This window comes from Augochlora pura, chromosome 2 (genome assembly GCF_028453695.1).
Source record: "Augochlora pura isolate Apur16 chromosome 2, APUR_v2.2.1, whole genome shotgun sequence".
Lineage (NCBI taxonomy): Eukaryota > Metazoa > Arthropoda > Insecta > Hymenoptera > Halictidae > Augochlora > Augochlora pura.
Window position 1 is genome coordinate 13,929,435 of NC_135773.1, and position 20,702 is coordinate 13,950,136.

The 20,702-nt window shown below is 31.1% G+C and overlaps 7 protein-coding genes across 8 annotated transcripts; 4 read left to right on the plus strand and 3 right to left on the minus strand.

The window, feature by feature from the left end:
- Nucleotides 1–656: 656 nt before the first annotated feature.
- On the plus strand, nt 657–2,980 carry LOC144474621 (uncharacterized). 2 transcript variants are annotated; one of them, XM_078189710.1, is made up of 9 exons: nt 657–860; nt 1,046–1,181; nt 1,281–1,403; nt 1,474–1,594; nt 1,657–1,762; nt 1,832–1,966; nt 2,034–2,383; nt 2,457–2,679; nt 2,747–2,980. In XM_078189710.1, the coding sequence occupies exons 1-9, from the start codon at nt 780–782 to the stop codon at nt 2,894–2,896; spliced, it is 1,425 nt and encodes a 474-aa protein (XP_078045836.1). In that variant the 5' UTR covers nt 657–779; the 3' UTR covers nt 2,897–2,980. The 2 variants fall into 2 exon arrangements, with proteins under 2 accessions (XP_078045836.1, XP_078045846.1); XM_078189720.1 differs by having other exon boundaries at nt 811–860; nt 1,056–1,181.
- On the minus strand, nt 1,924–6,774 carry Fws (Conserved oligomeric Golgi complex subunit 5 four way stop). Its single transcript, XM_078189697.1, has 14 exons — nt 6,449–6,774; nt 6,285–6,377; nt 6,085–6,209; nt 5,780–5,999; nt 5,564–5,706; nt 5,227–5,493; nt 5,020–5,140; nt 4,844–4,961; nt 4,630–4,770; nt 4,172–4,555; nt 3,970–4,095; nt 3,790–3,898; nt 3,503–3,724; nt 1,924–3,390 (listed from the first exon to the last, which is right to left on the minus strand). Exons 1-14 carry the CDS (start codon nt 6,486–6,488, stop codon nt 3,205–3,207), a joined length of 2,295 nt encoding a protein of 764 aa, XP_078045823.1. The 5' UTR covers nt 6,489–6,774; the 3' UTR covers nt 1,924–3,204.
- On the plus strand, nt 6,718–9,024 carry Carmine (AP-3 complex subunit carmine). The gene is made up of 9 exons (XM_078189731.1): nt 6,718–6,941; nt 7,060–7,244; nt 7,323–7,557; nt 7,638–7,797; nt 7,875–7,988; nt 8,058–8,237; nt 8,344–8,502; nt 8,575–8,625; nt 8,703–9,024. Exons 1-9 carry the CDS (start codon nt 6,907–6,909, stop codon nt 8,835–8,837), a joined length of 1,254 nt encoding a protein of 417 aa, XP_078045857.1. The 5' UTR covers nt 6,718–6,906; the 3' UTR covers nt 8,838–9,024.
- Nucleotides 9,025–9,044: 20 nt separating this feature from the next.
- On the minus strand, nt 9,045–11,861 carry LOC144474645 (transcriptional adapter 1). Its single transcript, XM_078189732.1, has 5 exons — nt 10,454–11,861; nt 10,244–10,280; nt 9,964–10,173; nt 9,383–9,895; nt 9,045–9,300 (listed from the first exon to the last, which is right to left on the minus strand). Exons 1-5 carry the CDS (start codon nt 10,522–10,524, stop codon nt 9,169–9,171), a joined length of 963 nt encoding a protein of 320 aa, XP_078045858.1. The 5' UTR covers nt 10,525–11,861; the 3' UTR covers nt 9,045–9,168.
- A 288-nt stretch (nt 11,862–12,149) lies between these two features.
- Nucleotides 12,150–13,070, plus strand: Rpl24-like (ribosomal protein L24-like). The gene is made up of 2 exons (XM_078190222.1): nt 12,150–12,304; nt 12,426–13,070. The coding sequence occupies exons 1-2, from the start codon at nt 12,224–12,226 to the stop codon at nt 12,861–12,863; spliced, it is 519 nt and encodes a 172-aa protein (XP_078046348.1). The 5' UTR covers nt 12,150–12,223; the 3' UTR covers nt 12,864–13,070.
- An 801-nt stretch (nt 13,071–13,871) lies between these two features.
- On the plus strand, nt 13,872–16,278 carry Dredd (Caspase-8 Dredd). Its single transcript, XM_078196190.1, has 6 exons — nt 13,872–14,726; nt 14,815–15,074; nt 15,156–15,348; nt 15,459–15,584; nt 15,651–15,782; nt 15,868–16,278. The coding sequence occupies exons 1-6, from the start codon at nt 14,174–14,176 to the stop codon at nt 16,074–16,076; spliced, it is 1,473 nt and encodes a 490-aa protein (XP_078052316.1). The 5' UTR covers nt 13,872–14,173; the 3' UTR covers nt 16,077–16,278.
- On the minus strand, nt 16,272–20,475 carry LOC144478369 (sodium channel protein Nach). Its single transcript, XM_078196189.1, has 10 exons — nt 20,085–20,475; nt 19,334–19,540; nt 18,484–18,649; nt 18,083–18,234; nt 17,815–17,923; nt 17,417–17,720; nt 17,282–17,332; nt 17,018–17,210; nt 16,524–16,630; nt 16,272–16,457 (listed from the first exon to the last, which is right to left on the minus strand). Exons 1-10 carry the CDS (start codon nt 20,240–20,242, stop codon nt 16,312–16,314), a joined length of 1,593 nt encoding a protein of 530 aa, XP_078052315.1. The 5' UTR covers nt 20,243–20,475; the 3' UTR covers nt 16,272–16,311.
- Between the last annotated feature and the right edge of the window lie 227 nt (nt 20,476–20,702).

Genomic DNA, 20,702 nt, shown 5'->3' on the forward strand with positions numbered 1-20,702 from the left:
TCTGATTTTTCCCTATATTACTGAGCGTTTGTAGGCCCATATGGGGATACCATGGTGAGGCATTACTGTACATACATTATGGCTATATTTTCGAATGTATGTACGTGTTAATACATATATATATATATATATGTATACATTTCCCTCTGCACCTGGTAAAATGCGACATACATATACATATGAATATATAGTATGTATTAGCTGCATCGCTACACTATTATGTACATACAATGTATGTACTTTTCCTTTGCTACCTATGTTATTGATGTTACATATTCTCTTTTTATAACTACATACTTATAGTATCTACAATTTTTTATTATTTATATCTTATTAATATGCAACTATTTATACATTTAACATTTACTTTTGCATGAAATAAATTAATCTTTGTTGTTTAATGGTAATTTTAAATTTCATGATACAGATCTCCATGTATAAAACAATTGTACTGCATAATGAAATTCTAAACTGTCCTGTACGAGTAAGTTGTGTAAAAATAAATAAAAGATAATATTTTATTTAAAATAAAGAAATGTATGTATTTATTTTTATTAATACGTCCCTTACAATAGCTGTATGTACATGTATGCATTAGTAAATGTCAAAGTTCATATTTTGTAAACATTGTCAATGTTTTCATACGATATACCGGTCAGGATACTTACTGTATATGCATTTATTTCTGTAATATAAATACATGTTAAGAGGTAACAGCATTGCGTGAAAGAGAAGTCAATGTGATATATAATAATTTGCTCTGTTAATTTATTATAACAATGAACGATAATTATACAGAAGCTATTGAAATATCTGATCCCAATATAGAAAACGATGATTACAATTTTTTCCCAAGGAAGGTATAAAAATATTTTTACTAACCTAAAATGACATACCGGCTCTCTTTTAAAATAATTTTTATGTAAAATTGCTATTAAGTTCATTCAGGCTCAAGAAATGCAATATAAATAGATAATTTATTTATAACAATTGCTTATACATAATGTAGTTTGTACAGAATCTAAAAAATATTTATTAATAACAGAATCATCTAGTAGCGAGTACGAATACATGCAACCAAAACAAACATCTAGATGTAGACGAGGATCATAATTTTGAATTCCATGTAAAGAATGCATGTATGTCAGGTCATTTACAAATAATCAAGGAATATCTTAAATGTAATTATTTTTAATTGATAATGTATGATATTTTTAATTTTCTTAATAAAATAAGAACCTTGATTGCTAATAACTTTGTATAATTTTCTGTATATATAGCACATGATATTAATAACTTTTTACATGATGGTTGGACACCGCTTCTATTTGCTGCTGGATATGCACAAGTAGAAACTATTGATTATCTTATAAAGAATGGAGCTGATGTTAATAAGCACAAAGGTAAATATTTTTATTATTTTCATAACAGACAATAATGATATTTCATAAATTGATATCAACAATATTTTAGATGGGTATACCCCATTAATGGCATTATGCAGTTCTACAAAAGGTACAACAGAAAACAGAATAAAATGTTTAACATTATTTATGGAAGCAAAGGCTAATGTAAACGCTACTAATAAACAAAGGTAATGTATTAATATATTTTGTTTCGTTTTTTTTATAACTTGTTAAATAATCTGAATTATAGACAAACACCTCTGATGTGGGCATGTTCAGTACAAAAACCAGAATTTGTAGAAGAATTACTAAAATATGAAAATAATATGAATGCTTTTGACAATCGAAACCAAACTGTAAGTCCCTTGACAAAAATATTAATATGATATTAATTCCTAAAAACTGATGTACTTATTTAATCATAGGCCTTAATGTATGCAACAATAGCAAATAAACCTGACATAGTAAAAATCTTAATAGAAAAAGGAGTTGACACTACATTGACTGATTATAGTAATTTAACTGCCAGGGAAATAGCTTCATTGAAAGGATATGATAAGGTAACAAATTTTAGTATTAATCAAAATTAATTTATAGTATAAAATAGTATATTCATAATTATTATAGATATTGTCGTTGTTAAATCCTGATGATGAAGAAGAAATAGTTATTGGTAGTGAAATATCTCAAATACGTAATTGGACAGACATGTTTCCCAAATTAAGAAACATAAAAGCACGCACTATAGATTTTGATGTGTTCACAATATTAAATGGGATGGGTTTAGAACAATATACCAATAACTTTGAAGGTATGAATCTTAGGGACGTTTTACAATTAAACGAAAACAGTCTATGTAATTTAAATATCGACATTAAGGCGCATAGAACACAGTTTATGCAGCAGCTTCATAAATTTCATAAAGGACGATGGAAAGTAAACAGTATTGGTGTCATTAATACTTCCTCAGAATATACGTATGTTCATTTTTGGAAAATCATAGCTTTATGAAATTTAATTCGAAAGATTAGATTCTTTTTTCCTTTCCAGAATATATGATGCCATTATCTTCTTTGGTACTGTAGCTAAACATACTGCAGTTATAGGTTCCAGTTATCAATATATTAAAAATGGTATATTAGAAGCAAATAATGAAAATATATATTTCTCTTCAAAACAAGTATCCAGTTTGATAGAAATATTGGATAAAGCACAAAAGTCTCTTTGTTCATTTAAGGAGGAACTTATATTGTTAAAAGCACTTTCTGAAACGGTAAGTACTGTATACGAAATATATATTTTAAACTGTGGAATGTTTCTAAATATTTTTTTAAACATAGATAAAAAAGCAAAATGATATCGGTATACCAGCTACATATATAGGTCCAAAAAAACATCATTCGAAGTGGTTCCTGTCCATAAGTATTATGACAATTATTGGAATGTATATATTTAAAAGAGCGTTTATACAGAGATTAATTAATAATTAAGAAAAAAGTAAGCTTATGAATATTTTTATAATATTAATATTATATTACATTAATAAAATACTATACAGAAATAAGTAGTACTATTGCTTATAAATGTGGACAATTCTTGATAAAATATATATAATTGGATTGCGAAATCTATATTATATTATAATTTGCTAGGACATACTTTAGCTGAATTCCTTGCTTTTAAATAACACTTTTAATATATTCAAATTGTTAACATGAAAAATTATCATTTGTCTTTGAAAACGTGAACTTGCATAAAAAAAATGCAGTCTACGTATTGTTCACAAATATTACACATTTTAATGATCATCCAAATCAGCTAATTTTTTCATTAATGGAAATAAAGGATGAAATGTTGGTAGATTGTGTTGTCTAATAGTTAATTGATAACGTTCTAGTGGACCACTACAAAAAGCTAATCTGTCTCTTTCATTCGGATGTTTATCCAACCACTGAGATAATCGTCCTACAGACCAATTTGCACTCTGAAAAACGATACGAATTCTGTTTATCAAAATTATGATAGTCAATGATTTGCGTATATCTGTAAAAATTTTTTTATATGTACATCATTTTAAATTATGTATATTATTTTACCTGATGTGGAGATACCAATTCAGGGGGTGCCGTAGAAAATAAATGCAGAAGAACAAGGGAGCGAGGTATTCCGCATTCTCTTGCTCCATCTGTAACTTTCTTAACAATTTCTTCTGGAGTAAGTGGAAGCAACACTTTTAATGCTCGTAATGTTCTATATTGTTGTTGTTCGGAAGAACCCAATTGTCCGCCTCTACACAAGGGTGCAACAGCTACTTCCATCTAAAAAGAAAAACAAATTTTTCTTAGAGCTTTTCTTTTATACAGATTATTCTTCAATAATATACCTGACTGAAGTCAACAATAAGTTTTGCTTTTCCAAAATCTGTTAAAGGTCTTAGTATGCAAGCATGCCTTACAAACAGTTCAATACATCGCGAAGCAACCGTCTTACAGCTTAAATAATAGTCAATCAATTAGTATCATGAAATCAATAATATGAAATATTATAACTACATTTTATTTACCATTCAGCAACAACGTTTTGATTCTTGTATGGCACAAGAAATGTGTTCACAGAACGTAAAATAAATCCTTGTAATTCGCGCATATACAAAGAAGAATTAATTTCTTTCCCCAGAGGACTGTTTGGACTGTATTGTAAAAGTTCATTTCATTTATAAACACGTTTTAAGTAACAATAAAAATTAAATTATTCTGTTTACTTACTCTCGAAACTCCGGATCGTCATGCATTGTTAAAATAATACTTTCAATAGCATCATTAATAGAAGCTAATAATGGTGACAATATATTTTTCGTTAATGTATCTGTTTCCTTCAGAGCCATAGAAATTACATTACTTCCTTCCATAGGCAAACCAGTAGATAAATTCGCTACTACACGACTTATTTGATTAGAAAGATAATGAAGTAGATTTGCAAGCAACACATTTGTTTGTTGTATAGTGGTAGGTGAATCAATTACTTGACTAGCTTCACCTCCCACATGTAATCCTTGCTCACACTTTAAACAGAAAAGTCTTATAGCTTTGCCTACATTACGAGCAATTACCGTAGAAAGACCATCATCAACTAGTGAGACACTTAGTTCACTAAAAACAGATGATGAATTAATATGTTTTAATACGAAAATGTAAACAAATTTCAATATCTATTTCCTTTTTACTTTGTAACTGTACGAATCAGGCCATCAATTTCATCTTGAGTAGGTAATCCTTCACCAGAGAACATAGTATGTACTGGATCCAATAATCGTGATACTGAACGGGACAAGTATGCATTCTCAAACGGAGACAATACATTATGGCTAATGAAAAGAGCAAGTATATTATTTTGTATTAAAGAAAAAAATAATTTAGATGAAATATCTTTTAGCTTACTTAATATTGTAAATGCCAATATTTTGTGACCTTTCTTTTAATCGTTTGCTCAAATCTAGAAAAATCCTCAAAAACTTTGGATACTCGCCTTCTAATGCTTGCTTAACAAATGAGGAATCTATAAATATAAAGAAATTACCTTTAATGTTTCAAAAATTATTTAAATTAATACTTACTTTGAGCACGTTCGACTAATACTTTAGATAGTAAATCGTTTATACTATTCCAAAATTTTTGAGATAATTCATTTAAATCTTTTGCGTGATATTCTAATAGAATTTTTTGAAGTAATTCAATCTGAAAGAAGTAGAATTTATACAGAGGTTGTCATACTTCTGTACACAGCACTGTACACAAAAGTTAAGATAATAATTTACACTTACTTGTAAACATTGCGTGTAAAGAGTATCTTGAAATAGTCTTTCAAGATTTTCCCAAATTCGCGTGCGTAAATTTCCAGACGATCCTAGAGAAGGAATAGCTGCCCGTCCAGGTGCTCCCCTTTTCCCAAAATCTTGATTTGTTGCTAGAGTTACATCTAAGGATTCTGTAGCAATTTTTTCGATTTCCAATAAAGCAGAATCCATGACATTATCTACAGCTCCTTTAACAATTCCTAAATTTTGAAACACTTGTACCGCAGTACTAACCTGTTTATTAGTTTAAAATTAGCTATTACAAAAATCGTAATACTTCAAAAATTAGTAAAAATTTATATACCTTTGTTCCATCCATTGTTTGTAAACCTTGAGATAAAGTATGAGTTGCTATTCTTTGTACTGTTGTTCTATGAGCTTTAACAGCTTGCTGATCATCAGCAATTACATCCAAACCATTTAAATCCGTGTCCATCATCAATTGTTCTAAAAATGCCAATTGCTTGTATAATATTTGAAAATATTACAGATTTATTCAAGCAATCATTTATTTACTAACCCAGCTCATGCAAACTGTTAGCAGCTTTTATAATGTCTGGTCCCTGTATATTATTTGTCATTTGGGAATATAAACGCTTTGATAAGTGTTGCATTCTGGCTACTCTTCGTAATAAATCAGAAGTTTCATGCAGTCTTGCTAAAACAACTGTTTGATTTTCAATTCTATTAAATGGATCGACAATCTTTCCACGTAAGCGTTCTACAGCTGACAACAGACACTAAAATTTGAATATATTTATCAATTATAAGACCAATGTAACACAATATATAGCACTCTTTCAAACAATATAATTTGACATATACCTGAACATGAGATTGCATTATTGCAAGTACACCTTCTAACTTTTCAACCCATGTTGCTTGTGATAATAAATCTTCATGATTAGCTAAAACCTGCTTCTGCAGTTCTGCATTTAATATTTCAATTGCTAAAATAAATAAATAAATACACTATGTTACATATTAATTTTATCCATTGATTATACTATGTTATTCATATATACCTTGTCCTAATTTGTTTATTTGTTGTGCTACTGATAATACTTGACTAATATCTGTTTTCTTACATTCAGCATCAAAAAATTGTTTAAAGAAATCTAGAAAACATAAAATTAATTCATTAAAAAATTATAAACATTGTCATAAAGCATAGTTTAAAATAAATTACCGTCTTTTTCTATTCCTTCCCAACTAGTAATTTCATCCATTATTAGGTTATTTAATAATATACGATATTATGAAAAATATATTGTATGTAAAAAGTGAAAAAATATCGAATGACACGTCACAAAATTGTATAGGTTGGTAATTGATTATTTTGATTTTTTCTGACTATATTATTTCCTATATTTTAAGAAGCAGAATATAAATTAAATTATACTTATTTTTATGCTAAAGAAATTTTACGACAAACATTGTAAGAATACATATGTTTCAATGCATACAAATCGCATGCAGTGATATGTACATACATACATACATAGATAACTCGGGAAGAATTTGTGATCAGTGGTTGTACAGTTTGTATATACACGATATGTGTCAAACAGATTTAGAGCATTGAAATAAAATAAAATTAACGTATAATTTTGTTCTTCAATCTCTGATAAATACCAATTTAAGAAAATGATTCACAGTTTATTTATTATAAATTCTTCAGGGTGAGTAAGAAATTGTAGAAGAAACAGATGTGACATTTAACAAGTATTTGGTTAGAAATCTGCGTGTGTCTGTTATGTACACACAATATAAAGTTGAAATATTTAATTTCGTGTTTAGGGATGTATTCATGGAGAAACATTGGAAAAGTGCTGTTGCTAGATCATTATGTGATTACTTTTTTGATCAACAGCGAAGAGTTTTATCTCCTGAAGATACACCACCTGTAATAGCTACTCCTCATCACTATTTAATTAGTATATATCGTTGTAATATGTTTTTTGTTGCAGTTTGTATGACAGAAGGTAACCATCAAATTTTACTTGGTTTATTTAAATTAGTGGTCTTGATTTAAATTTTTATGTGACACTTTTGTGTTACAGTTCCACCACTATTTGTAATAGAATTTCTACATAGAGTAGTCGATACATTTGAAGACTACTTTAGTGAATGTACAGAAACCATTATAAAAGAAAATTATGTAGTTGTATATGAGTTGTTAGATGAAATGTTGGATAATGGTTTTCCATTAGCTACTGAATCTAATATTTTGAAGGAACTTATTAAACCACCGAATATCTTAAGAACCATTGCAAATACTGTCACAGGAAAATCTAAGTAAATATTTGAATTGTTTAGATACAAGAAATTGATTGAATACGGCTTTATTTGATCCTAATTATATTCATAAATTATAGTGTGAGTTCCACATTACCAAGTGGACAACTCTCTAATGTTCCTTGGAGAAGAACAGGTGTAAAATACACAAACAATGAAGCATACTTTGATGTTGTAGAAGAAGTAGATGCCATTATTGATAGAACTGGAGCAACCGTATTTGCAGAAATTCAAGGCTATGTAAGTTACTTGGAAAATTTATATTTATGTAATGGTTCAAATCTGTAACATGTCAGCATTCTAAACTATGATTACAGATTGATTGTTGTATAAAATTAAGTGGTATGCCAGATTTAACACTTTCTTTTATGAATCCCAGATTATTTGATGATGTTAGTTTTCATCCTTGTGTTAGATTCAAAAGATGGGAGGTAAGAATATATAAAATTTTAAGTAAGTTTACTATTTATGTTATTAATCAAACATCTACTCTTTTGCAGTCCAAACGAATACTTTCTTTTATTCCACCAGATGGTAACTTTCGACTTCTCTCTTACCATATAGGATCACAAAGTATTGTAGCTATTCCAATATATGTGAGACATAATATTAGCCTTAAAGAACCAGGTGGTGGTAGACTAGATATAACTGTTGGACCAAAACAAACTATTGGCCGAACTGTGTGTATTTAGTTCATAAAGATTGTTATACATATTTATTAATATTTAATATTAATTATATAATAATTTATACACGTTAATTATACATGTTATATATATATTTTAGGTAGAAAATGTGACACTAGAAATTCCTATGCCAAAAATAGTATTGAATTGTACTTTAACTCCAAATCAGGGAAAATATTCATTTGATCCTGTTAGCAAAATACTGTTTTGGGATATTGGAAGAATAGATGTGTCCAAATTACCAAATCTAAAAGGCTCGGTACGTAATTTTGTAGTTGAAATTAAATAATAAAACAAATACTGAGACAATAATTATGCAATTATGTTTCAGATTGCAATTCAAAATTCGGCAAGTGTAATGGAGTCTAATCCTGCAATTAATGTAAATATACGTTTTCTATACAGATAGAAGTTTTAATTTGTAATGGTAAAAATTAAAATGATTAAATTCTCTTTTAGGTACATTTTACAATCAATCAGTTAGCAGTATCTGGCTTGAAAGTTAATCGATTAGATATGGATGGAGAGAAGTATAAACCTTTTAAGGGTGTCAAGTACATCACCAAAGCTGGAAAGTTTCAGATAAGAATGTAAATAAGAAGTATCAGTGATTCCATCAGAAATTAAATATTTTTCATATTTAGAAGACTATATGTCTGTAATAATGGTGCAAATAACAAGAAAAAAGCATAACATACAAATACATAATATTGCAGTCTTTATAATAAATTTTAGTTGTATCTTTTAATGTAAATAATTATGAATAAAGATAATTGTTTCGCTAATAAAAAAGATTTCAAATTCTTCGTAAACTAATTTTATTAGTATTCTGTAAAAAACATAAATAATAGATTTAACATTTGTGTATATATGTTTTTATGTAGTTAAGTGATACATCTTAAGTAATACTTAGGTACATAAGTAGTTAGGCCATAGATTGATGGCACAATATTTTTTTGGCTTCAAAATCTTCCCATGTCGGATGTGTCGTATATGTATATAAACGTTCCATATTTGTAGCATATATAGTATGATTACTGACCAGATTTTTGTACATCTATGTATCAAAAAGACAAGATTCAATGTAGAAAGTATGGAACATAATTTAAATGTGCTTAGTATATTTAATTATTTCTTACCTTAAGGGTGCGCAGTAAATCAGCCGTGCTGACAGGTTTTAATGGGGGAGGAATAGTTTGTGTAGAACATGCATAAGCAAAAGCTGTAGCTTGTTCTGCCTCTTCAAGGTTTGGTTTGATTGATGGTACTTGGCCATAAGGATCTACTATTTTTGTTGCAGTTTGATCTGATGATTGTAATATGTGAGTGGAATTTCTTTTCCAAGAATTAGGTACAGGTTCTCCAATATTATAAATAAATGTGTTGTCTCGTACAGCATATCCTTTTCTTCTGGTAAATATTGCAGTCAATATATTTTTCAGAAAAATCTGTGTTGCAGCAATAACAATATGTGCAGTATTTTCTTCTGCTCCATCCATATTATTCTCCCATGCTGCAAGCATTAATCTTGCTAATACAAAAGTTCTATCTGGTAGTACAAGTTCTTGTGCACTAGATCGATTTGCTCCAATGGGCTCATCTCCAACAGGTGATGATGTTTGATTTAGTACCTCAACATACATATCTGCAGGCTAAATATAGAAATAAAGAAATAACATTATAGTAATCAAATAAGTAATTCAATATTCATTTGACAAACCTCGAAGTTTGATTTATCAGTTTTATATTTGCGTTTCAATCGTAGCCGTTTTTCTTTTATAACTTTATCTCTATCTATTTTACGATTAGGTGTAGCAGCAGCTAGTCCTCTAACTTTATTAAATAAACATATAAGAAATTCGTTATGAAGACGAACTTGATCTTCTGTCATAATATTTCTTGCTTCACAATCAAATTCTTCTTTTGTTGTCTGAAATAATAATATTTTAAAAACAGTGATACTGGAAATCGTAAAGAAGTTCCTAAATAAAATTAATTACCTTCATTTGAAACCAAAGTTTCATTTTTTCAAAATACCTGTCAATAAAAATAAATATTATGGAATAACAATATTTTAAATGATGTTTGAGAGAATATTAATTATATACGAAGTTGAAATTAGAAAACATCGAGTGTTTGATAAATAACCTTCATTCTAAACTGTAAATTTGTACTATTAACTTATCATATTAAATAAAGGTATATCTTACACTTTTGCATTCTCTCCGAGGGAAGCTACAAGACTTTTTCTAGCTAAATTCAACTCTTTTGATGTTGTCATTTTTTTAATTGCACTGTATTATTTGTGTATACATATATATTATTCTAACTTAACAATTGTAGGACAGTTCTAGGAAATCAAACTTAGCTCGAAGAAAATTAACTAAAATTTGAAGAGTTAGTCTCGGTTAATGTCACGGGGAATGTTTTCAAATTCTAAGTTTGTTTTCGACGTGCGGTATTTTTCTAAACATCACGTTTCACATTTTCACCACAGACGAAATATAGATATATATAGACCTAGCACCCGATGTATTTTTGTGTAACTCAAAACTGAGGCTTTTGAAATGAGTCTTGATTATCAATTCAAATTGTGTTAGACAGAGTAAACGTCTTTCTATGTAAATGAAGTCACGAATCTATTTGACTATATGTACTGTTACGGTCTGAATTGTTTGGATGTAGGGAATTTGATGTGGTTCGGTTGCCCGTGGAGCGCTGAACCGCTCTGCTCGTGAAAGGTTGTAGAGAGTTGTACAACTTTGAATATTTTAAGCAAAAACTGGTACTTTATTGATAGAGCTCTATGATCTACTTTCTTTGACTGTCGAATAAAGTCTGTCTGTATTTTCCCGAGGAAAGCAAGTTTTATTCCTGCGTTCCTTCTGGTTCTTCCTTCCTTGTCCAATAGGAAAATTGGGGTCCTCTAGCTGGATGCTGATTCGTCGGATGGCTCATCTTCTGGTTGCAGATTGGTGGTGATTGGTGGTTCGGCGGTGCGCGTGCGGCTGGGAGTGCGCGACGGTCGAGCGCGCAGGGGCAAAAAGCCCGCCGAAACGAACGGAGTGAGGTATGCCGCGCGCGAAGACCTCGGTTCAAGGACAGCGTGAGAGAGAGAGAGAGGTCAGGGAGAGTTCCGAGAAGTCCCTAACTAAAGGTTTTCGACGTGCAACACTTTAGCGGTCCGGATTTGTTACTGTGACTCGTTTAGTTTGTGCAACATTGTAGAGGATCTTACGAGAGCCAACGTGACATTGTCTATATTCCTCGATTAGTCTTGCTAAAGAAAGCGAAGGCTTGACGATGAACTTCGTGGGAACTCTCTCATTGTCTCTTTACATATTCTCAGTTATTCCTCTCGGGCGATACAATGTCTCTATATAAATATGCGATATAAATTTGTATATACATTCAAACTTCCCTCCTGCCGCCATAAATTGAAACGTATAGTCTAGTAGCGTGGTCGTAATATAAACAAGTGCCTATGTTCGCGTCGCTCATGAAACGTGATAACGTAACAGTACAGTAATCTTTCAATTTAAGAACTGTACCCGGGGACAACGAGGCTCTTGAATTGAGATAATGTAACGAATTACTGTGCTCTGATAGGCTCCGATCTGATCTGAGCGAGCAAGAACAGCACCACATCAGAGTCACACCGAGAAATATTCGCGGTCTCATTCTTTTCATGTATACTCACTATTTTTCCGCGCATCTAGCAGATAATTCGCAGTGAAGCCGGTCTCAGTAGTGAATCGTCGACCAAACAAAGCAAAGAAATATTTCGTATTGATTCTCGCTAACGAATCAATCTGTTGCCTGAAGGCGGCAGTATGGTGGCGCTGCCTATACAAAATTCACTCACTTATATTCATGATTATTTCTTACACTCTCTTACATCATGGTTTACGTTTCATGTTTTTAGCCCTGATTACGAATATTAGCTAGAATTTTCATAACCTATCATAACCTTACGAAACATGCGTATAGAAACGTGTTATTTTTGTTCGTCCCGGATTTTTCCGGGACATGGAATTCAATTTGTAAGAAATGATTGTAAGGTAAGCATTTTAGATGTGATAATATATAATTCATAGTTCATGAATTATTTATGTTTAAAAGATTACAGTTTCATATATTACCATCATGTAATGTATAATGTCAAAATTTAATTTGAAATAGATATTCAAGTTTTGTCGGTCAAAATGTCACGCTGCCTTCAAAAAGAAGAAAAATCCGAGGAAAGTCAAATGGACCAAAGCATGCAGGAAAACTGTTGGTAAAGAATTGGCTGTGGATCCATCCTTCGAATTTGAAAGGAAGAGGAATATCCCCATTAAATATAATAGGGAATTATGGAATAAGACAATGGAAGCAATTAAGAAAGTAGAAACAATTAAACAGAGAAGACAGAATCTACACATAATGCAACGATTACGTAAAGGACGTGAAATAGAACAAGAATGCGATGTGAAGGAGGTTCAGCGTGATTTGTCTCTTATAAGGTCTCCTGCTGCTGGTCTTAAAGAAAGAAAGAAGTTAGAAGAAGCTGCAGAAGAAAGCACAAGGATGGATGAATCCAATGATGAACAAGAGCCTCAAGAAATAGAAATGAATTGATTTAATCCATTATGTTATATTGATAGAAATCTTTGACCAAAAACGATGTATGTTTGTTTATAATATGTATTTCATAATATTTAGTTTATCACAAACTGTAATTTCTATGAAATTACATTTTTGCAATAGAGAAGTATGATTTTATATTAACAACTTGTAAATATAATTTGCACAACACGCAATGAGAATAAAATTATTATATTTCTATGTTCAGCATTTATCATATCACTATTTTTATATTTTCAAAAACAGAAAATTCGTACCATTTTCATTGAATCTTTTATGGAGAAAATGGTAAAAATTTGTTGTAGACAATTGATAATAGATTTCTAGAAAACGTTTATTATTCATATCCACCACAAACCAGACACTTGTAGTTTAATTAAGTATTTGGTATGATATTATTAAATTAATAAATGACTTTTTCTTGTTTGATATATATGTATCAATAATATAAATTAACGTCACAGTAGAGAATGCACTGCTCGCGTTTATTTTTAGACAGCAATTTTCTATTATTAATATTAAAATTAAATTAATGATAGGTATTTAACGATGATTTTTAGGATTTCAGAGAATGTGTTTTTACAGATACGTAATATAGTTTGTTAATGTGTAAAAGATATTAATACTGATCCCGACCACAGTTTGTTGAGTCTGTTACAAACTTTTTTGCAAATGAAACGGAAACGGTGACGCTGGAAGAATACCATAATATTAACTAGAAATAACATCGAGAAATACCATCAATGAATGCGTTATTTATTAAGGTGTTATCTGTGAAAGTATTATTTATTAAAGTATTGCGTTAAATATTAACGTGTTGCGTACTTATTAAGGCGTTGTGTCAATGTACAATGGATTTTTTAAATAATAAATAGACGCAAAAACAGACTTTATAAATACGTTTTCGAGAATCCTATGAGGTAACAGATTTTATTATTTGAAGTTTCTTTAAAAATCGAATTTGGCGCTGTGAGCCTCTGATGTCGCGTCGATTGAATGGATGTGTCAAAAGAGTGAGACCGCAAGCACGGTAGAGCGATACGAGGTATATCGTAGTTGTGTTGATTTTCTTTGACTGAGAGGACAAAACTGTTTTCTCTTTAATTGTCTTTTGTTTATTATTATACTTTTGGTATTAGTTTGGTATATATTATAATATATTTGGTATATACATATAATATTTGGTATATGTAATATATGTATATATATATATTAGTTTTGTTGGTATTCGTTCATGGATTTCTTGGAAAAAGAACTTATTTTAATCTGTGACAAATCAATGTTTATGAAGAAATAACGTAAAAATGGTTTTGGACAGTGATGCAGCCGCAGTCGATTTTAAGCGGTTACAATTTGAGGAAAAATTAGATGAGAATATATTAGAGAAAATTGAAGATGATCTTGACATTGACGAAAAAATATCTATTTTATTCTTACTGACCAGTAATTATGCACATGGTTTCCAAGATATTTATCCATTATATCAGAAGCATATGGAACAAAATACTCATATACTTAAAGCATTTATTGAAAGCCATAAGAACAAATGGAAATATAAGTTACTAGAAGCATTGTGTATCATTCAAAATCGAAAGATTATGAGAAAATTGGGAATACCATATAAAGATTTGGAAGCATTATATGTACCACGATACAGACGATTGTCAACGCATGTACATTCAATTGCAAAGTGTTTATACCTGTTATGTGAAGAATTGACACAAGAGAAAGCTACAGTGCTATTGCAGTATGTAAAAAGTGATTTGAATAAGTATGAAGAACGTTTAAAGGACACAGATTGCTTCGAGTTACATATGTTGTATTGGATGCAAGAAAAATACATTTCAATTAACTTAGGTTTACATTTTCACAAAATTCTTTTTGATAATTTTTTGATACAATGTAATCTTATTGTATTACTTTCTATATTATTCTGATATTTCAGATGATAAAGTGAATTTGAAAAATTTACTTCGGCATTTAAAAAAGTTTAATGATTTGATACTTATTTATAATGATTTGGAAATATATGAAAATCAGCAGAATGTGTTAGATAACCAAAACCTAAACTCCTTAAGTAAGCCTCAGATAAAATTTACTACATCTGAAGACATTCCATTTTCTACGGGTATAGGAGAATCTATAAAGAGATTGGAAAAAGGAGTTTGCATAATTATAAGTGAAATGTCCTTTTCAGGTCGTAAGGTATTAATGTTAGCTGAACTTATTATTATATAAGAAGCATATTTGTGGATTGTAGTACAGTTTTTTTTATGCAATTTTTAGTACGAGACTCGGTTTGGAACAAAGGCCGATTGTACAAAGTTATCAGAAACATTTAAAGGATTTGGTTTCACTGTTAATATACTCGAAAACTTGAAAAAACATGAAATATATCAAACATTGGAAAATATTCCAGAGAGATTTGGAATTAACCATGATTGTCTATTTGTATGTATTTTAAGTCATGGAAATAAAGGTACATATAATTTAGCATTTTATCAAGCTAAAGTTTAAATTAAGGTATTAAAATTAATAAGTAATTTATAAATAGAAATGAATAAAATATATAATTATTTCATGTTGAAGGAAGTATTATTACCTCTGACGAACAAGAAATTAGTCTTGAAGAAATTGAACATATGATTTGCTGTGAACAGTTGAAGGATGTCATTAAAATTGTTATTATACAAGCTTGTCAAGGAACAGCAACAGGTAAATTAAATTTTATGTATTACATTAGCAACATTGAAGTTTATTTACAGTAGCATTTTATTGCAGGACAAGTAAATGAGAATTTAACTACGGATAGTCCTATCAATCGCAAGATTTCAAACATTTTAGCATATAGAAACTTCTGCATATTCATGTCCACGATGCAAGGTTTTGTGTCTGTACGTCACAAAGAAGAAGGTAATGATTTATGCAATTATTGTAAGTAATGATCCCTAGAATGTACTTTCGAGTTTTTATACTTGTTGTAACTTTATCCATTTAGGATCGTGGTTTATACAAGAAATGTGTAATGTATTTCAAACCGAGGGATCCAAAGTAACGTTTTTGGAAGCTACTAGAAAAATAATTCAGCGAGTTATAGAAAAGAGAGGAAAATTGAATGGAACAGATTTCGTTGCTCAATTACCCGAATTACGCACATGTAGATTGCTTACAAATTTTCAATTTCCAGAATATAAAGCAACCAGATAGTAAAGTGTTGATGATATATGATGATGTCATATTTGACTTACTGTTGTTAGGGAACAAAGATCTTAAAAACATTTTACATTTATTTTGTACAGTATTTTCTTAAGACAAAAAGAAACAATCAAAATTAAAAGATAAGATGCGTTTTAGAGAATTATATATAAATAATTACATATAAATAATTACATACTATTTGTAAATCTTATACGTTTTGTCATTTTTCACCGATTCTTTTTTCCTAATAATTTACGGATACCATGTTTTTCGTGCTATCTTTTTTTGAACATGCGTCTGTTAGAATTCTAATAACGAAGAAGTAAATACATTCAAAGATAGACATCAGACTGAAGCCAGCAAATAATCCCAGGAGACCTCCGAACGTTGCTGAAATTAATCATTATTTGTTAATGTTTTTAATTTTCATTTTATTATTTAATTAACATATCTTACCAAATACATGACGCCAGCTGTAGCGTACATCTCGTCTATACTGAATAGACACTAGGTCACCGAAGAATATATGTATTATACTCTGATTGTCCCAGTCATTGTTTTCTCTGAAAGACAGGTCCAATGCTAAACATGATGTTAGTTAAAATATACATATTTATAAAGCAATTCTCTGACCGAGAATTAAAAATGATTAGAATGGACACTAAATTTTATTAAATGAAATCATTTATTTGTTAAGAAAATCTGGTAATACGTGTGGTTTAATTTTTACTCAAAAAGTATGTAACCCACGAATGCATTTTGTTTAATCTCGTGCATTCTAGACTACTTGCAGTCTACTGATCTACGCTTGATAACTATGCAGAACAAAATATGTATACGATCACAAGTATATAAATATAATAAGAACAGGTGCTATAAATGTTCTTATACATATGTATATACGCTTTCACATGAATGGATAATATTGCTGCAGAATAATAATAAATTACCCGTCATAGTTTGAGTATCTGAGACCAACATGAGAAATACGGTCGTTAAGTGTTCCTTCTGATTTTTCTACAGAATAAAGATAAAAATTGCAATCTGTTTGACAATCACAGGGCATTTTCATCATATTTATATCTGCGATAGGTACAACCTTCGGCGAAAGATCTACTCCTGGCCAAGCAGTTTTATACCAAACTGAAAACTATATTTTGTTATTTCTCAATAATTATTGTTCCTACGTAATAATCATGAGATATTGTGCTTACATTTGTAAGCTTCCAAACAATCGATATCCTTCAAATTGCACACTCTGGTTTCTGAAATATATCTTTCATTATAGCATACGTAATTGTTTGTTTAACTAAATGTTTGTACAACTAAATAATAGTGAAATAACCAACCGTTTTGTGGATAATAGTACGGAATACATCCACACTTTGTTTTAATTACGTTAGCTCGACATTGTGTTAAACAGTTCCGGTAAGAGTATTTAGCAAAAGGGTACATCCGGTCGGAGTAATGTGTAATTGCTTCTTGCCATTCATTCGCGAACACGCAATGTCTTCCAGACACTGGCAATTCATGAACGTTTTCTGTAGCGTACGTTTCTTTTGGTTCAATAGTCATAAACGCATATGTCCGAGTAGTTACTAATTCAGCTGGCGAGTCGAAATCTGGATAATCGTACGGATCGTGCAGCATCACCTGCAACGACAATTTTCCACTAACAATCTTTATTCATTTTCATCTTCGGAAAGCATGTGGTAAACGGGTAATGAGATGGCAGGGACTATATCACCTTGACTCCTACGGATCCTATAAAACTTGCATGGTAATCATCGGGATTCAGATCAATTAAGAATGTGAGTCCACTTTGATATCCACAAGAGGTTGTTTTCAATGGTAATCTGAAAGATAAATGCATGAACGCTTCAATTATTATTTGATATATGCGATATGCGAATCATTACAGAGGAATCATTATGTATTGTCACTATTTAACTGTATTTAATATGATAATATGTATTTATTTGGGTGACAATCTTAAAATCTAGTTTAATACGTACACACTATTAGTGATGTACTTGTCACGAGTGATATAATTGAAACTGCAACAGAATCCATCGCGCGAAACGCTTCGTTCAAAGATGTTGCTGCAGTCGACGTCGAAAGTTCTTAGTCTACATGCTTTCAGTAAGCTCTCACAGTTTTTCGTAACCTGTTTACAGTTACATTTAAGAATCGCATTTAAGAATTCCAGTTTTTATCTACAATATTTGATTAACGCTCGAAGAACGGCTGTCTGTTTTCAGTAAAAAGCAAATATGTAATTCCCACTGCAATTCTTAAAAACTCGTATCCAAAAATAATTTATAATTATTGTTATCTCGGGCAAACGTCTTTGCGATATGAATGCTTAAAAATGTGACATTAAAACTATCAACGCATTGTCTAATTAGATACGTACAGCGTTAATGATCGTAGGAATCGACAAGCTATTCGTGTCAAATATGTATTGCAAACGGGAGAGATTATTCCGAATATTTTCCTCGCGCTGTCCGGGATACAATAACTCGTTCAACAAGCTCATCTCGTGCACAATAAATTCCTTCGATACGGACGGCGGCAGTTTTCTATGATAACGGTAAGGATTTATTGTTATTGGAGGAGTACGGAACTAAAATGCCATAAAAAAAAAGGAAAAATTATATGGCTCTTATTCTTCTGTATGGTAACGCTGACACAGTAGGATTGAAGAAGGAAACATTATTTAGAAACATATCGAGATTAATATTTGCAAAAGATCACACGAAGAAGAATAGCTGCGATAAGAAGTGGACAAGTTGTTATCTAAAACTAAACGTATCAATTATAGCTAATGATGTCTGAGATGTGTCGCTTTTATACAAATAACGAGACTGAATTTATTTAAACATCTCATTATTTTTATCATGATGCATACTTGAATTATGGAATTATAATTTCGATAATTTTAAAATAAAATATGCGGAATGTTGTGTTTGGTGTTGGATAAGAAAAATTATATATTTATGGACACAGGTATGATAGTATTACGAGCACTATATTATAAGTTATGGAATAAACGTAGGGCGTAAGATGATCATATGTAGCTAGAAAAGATAACAAGTTGTTTTAAGGATTATTGTTAAAATAATTGATTACGGCAGATCAGTGCAGTGCAAGTGGCTAATTGGAGTGTTCGTTTCTATTTAGTTAATCGTGCCAGGTTGCAATGGTGTGTCCGTATTATACTTTTAAAGTGGAGTGTTGTCCTTATCAAGATGATTAAGACTCACAATTTGTCAACCAGCTTTCGTGTCAATTCGAGGGACACGCGATTCATATCGCAGACGGTCACCGCTGGGAACGGATAATTCCAGATCCCTTGATGGGTCGACTTGATGACCGAATAAATGCGGTGTTCGGTATAATAATCGTAACTAAAGTGTATTATCACAATTGCGATGCACAGGGACACGAACACCGTGATTGCCCAAACGATTCTGCGGAAACGAATACGAAATGAGCGGCCAGCCGATTCTATCGGATCGAATTTAATTGAAACGGGAGCGATAATTCGCGAAACGCTTTTAATGAGTCCACTTATGATGCGTGTAAGAACGATCCATTTACTCCCCGCATAAACAGGATTCGTTGGTATATTGTTGCACGACACAATCACGAAAAACCTCGTTTATTATAAAATGCTAATTGAACGTTTACCCGCGTTTTGCCAATTTACTGTGGCCGAGGAAAAGGGAATTCGCGGATTGTTAGCTTTTCCGATGAATTTGGAACACAATTTTTGACGAACCTTTTTCACAATTAATATCTATTATGGCGTAGAATGTTTCAAGGAAGTATTCGAATTACATTTAAAATTGAAATAATTCTTTCAAAATCGGTCCAAACGATACGAGATATAGCAAACGCATGCTCGAACTATTATAATCGCAGTTCTTTCAGTACGTCTAACGTCTCGAAATATTCAAGTCATTCGTATTTCGTTCTGCACAGGAAGGGTAGTTAAAATTTAGAATCGCTTACCTGTCTCGCAGGAAACGATGGGATTCGCCGATGTATTTGTAGCCATGGAGTCCAGTAGTGCGACAAAATTCCATAGTTTGCGTCTTCAAAATGCTCAAACAGCGTTCCACAGCTGTTTTGAAATTCTCTCGGAATACTTTTCCGTTTCTATTCTCCATGTTTATAGAAAATGAACAGAAATGATCGAACTACGAACACGGTACGTTTTCAGACAGAATGCACCCCCTGTGGTTTCGCGCGAAACAACGTTTCGTCGTGTCAGCAAATTATTCGATAATCGGTTCTTTGTCGGGAATCGAAAATTTCAGGTTACTTCAATCGAGCGGTTGATATTTTCTGTCAATACGAGAGTTACCGGACATTTTCGTGGGAACGCGGGAGAAGAAAAAAATCGTTTACCACCGCGACGAAGCGACAGGAATGCGACTGTCGGGCGAACCGTGTAGCATGCGGGTGCTAAGTTATTCAAGAATATGTCGCGCGAACCAGTCGACATCCTATAAAGAATTCATTCGACCTTCCGCCGATTATCCCGTGATAACTGCAAACATAAATTACACATCTACCCGGTTGTTAGTATTGATGCTAGATAGGAATAAATAATTAAAGAAGTCGCGT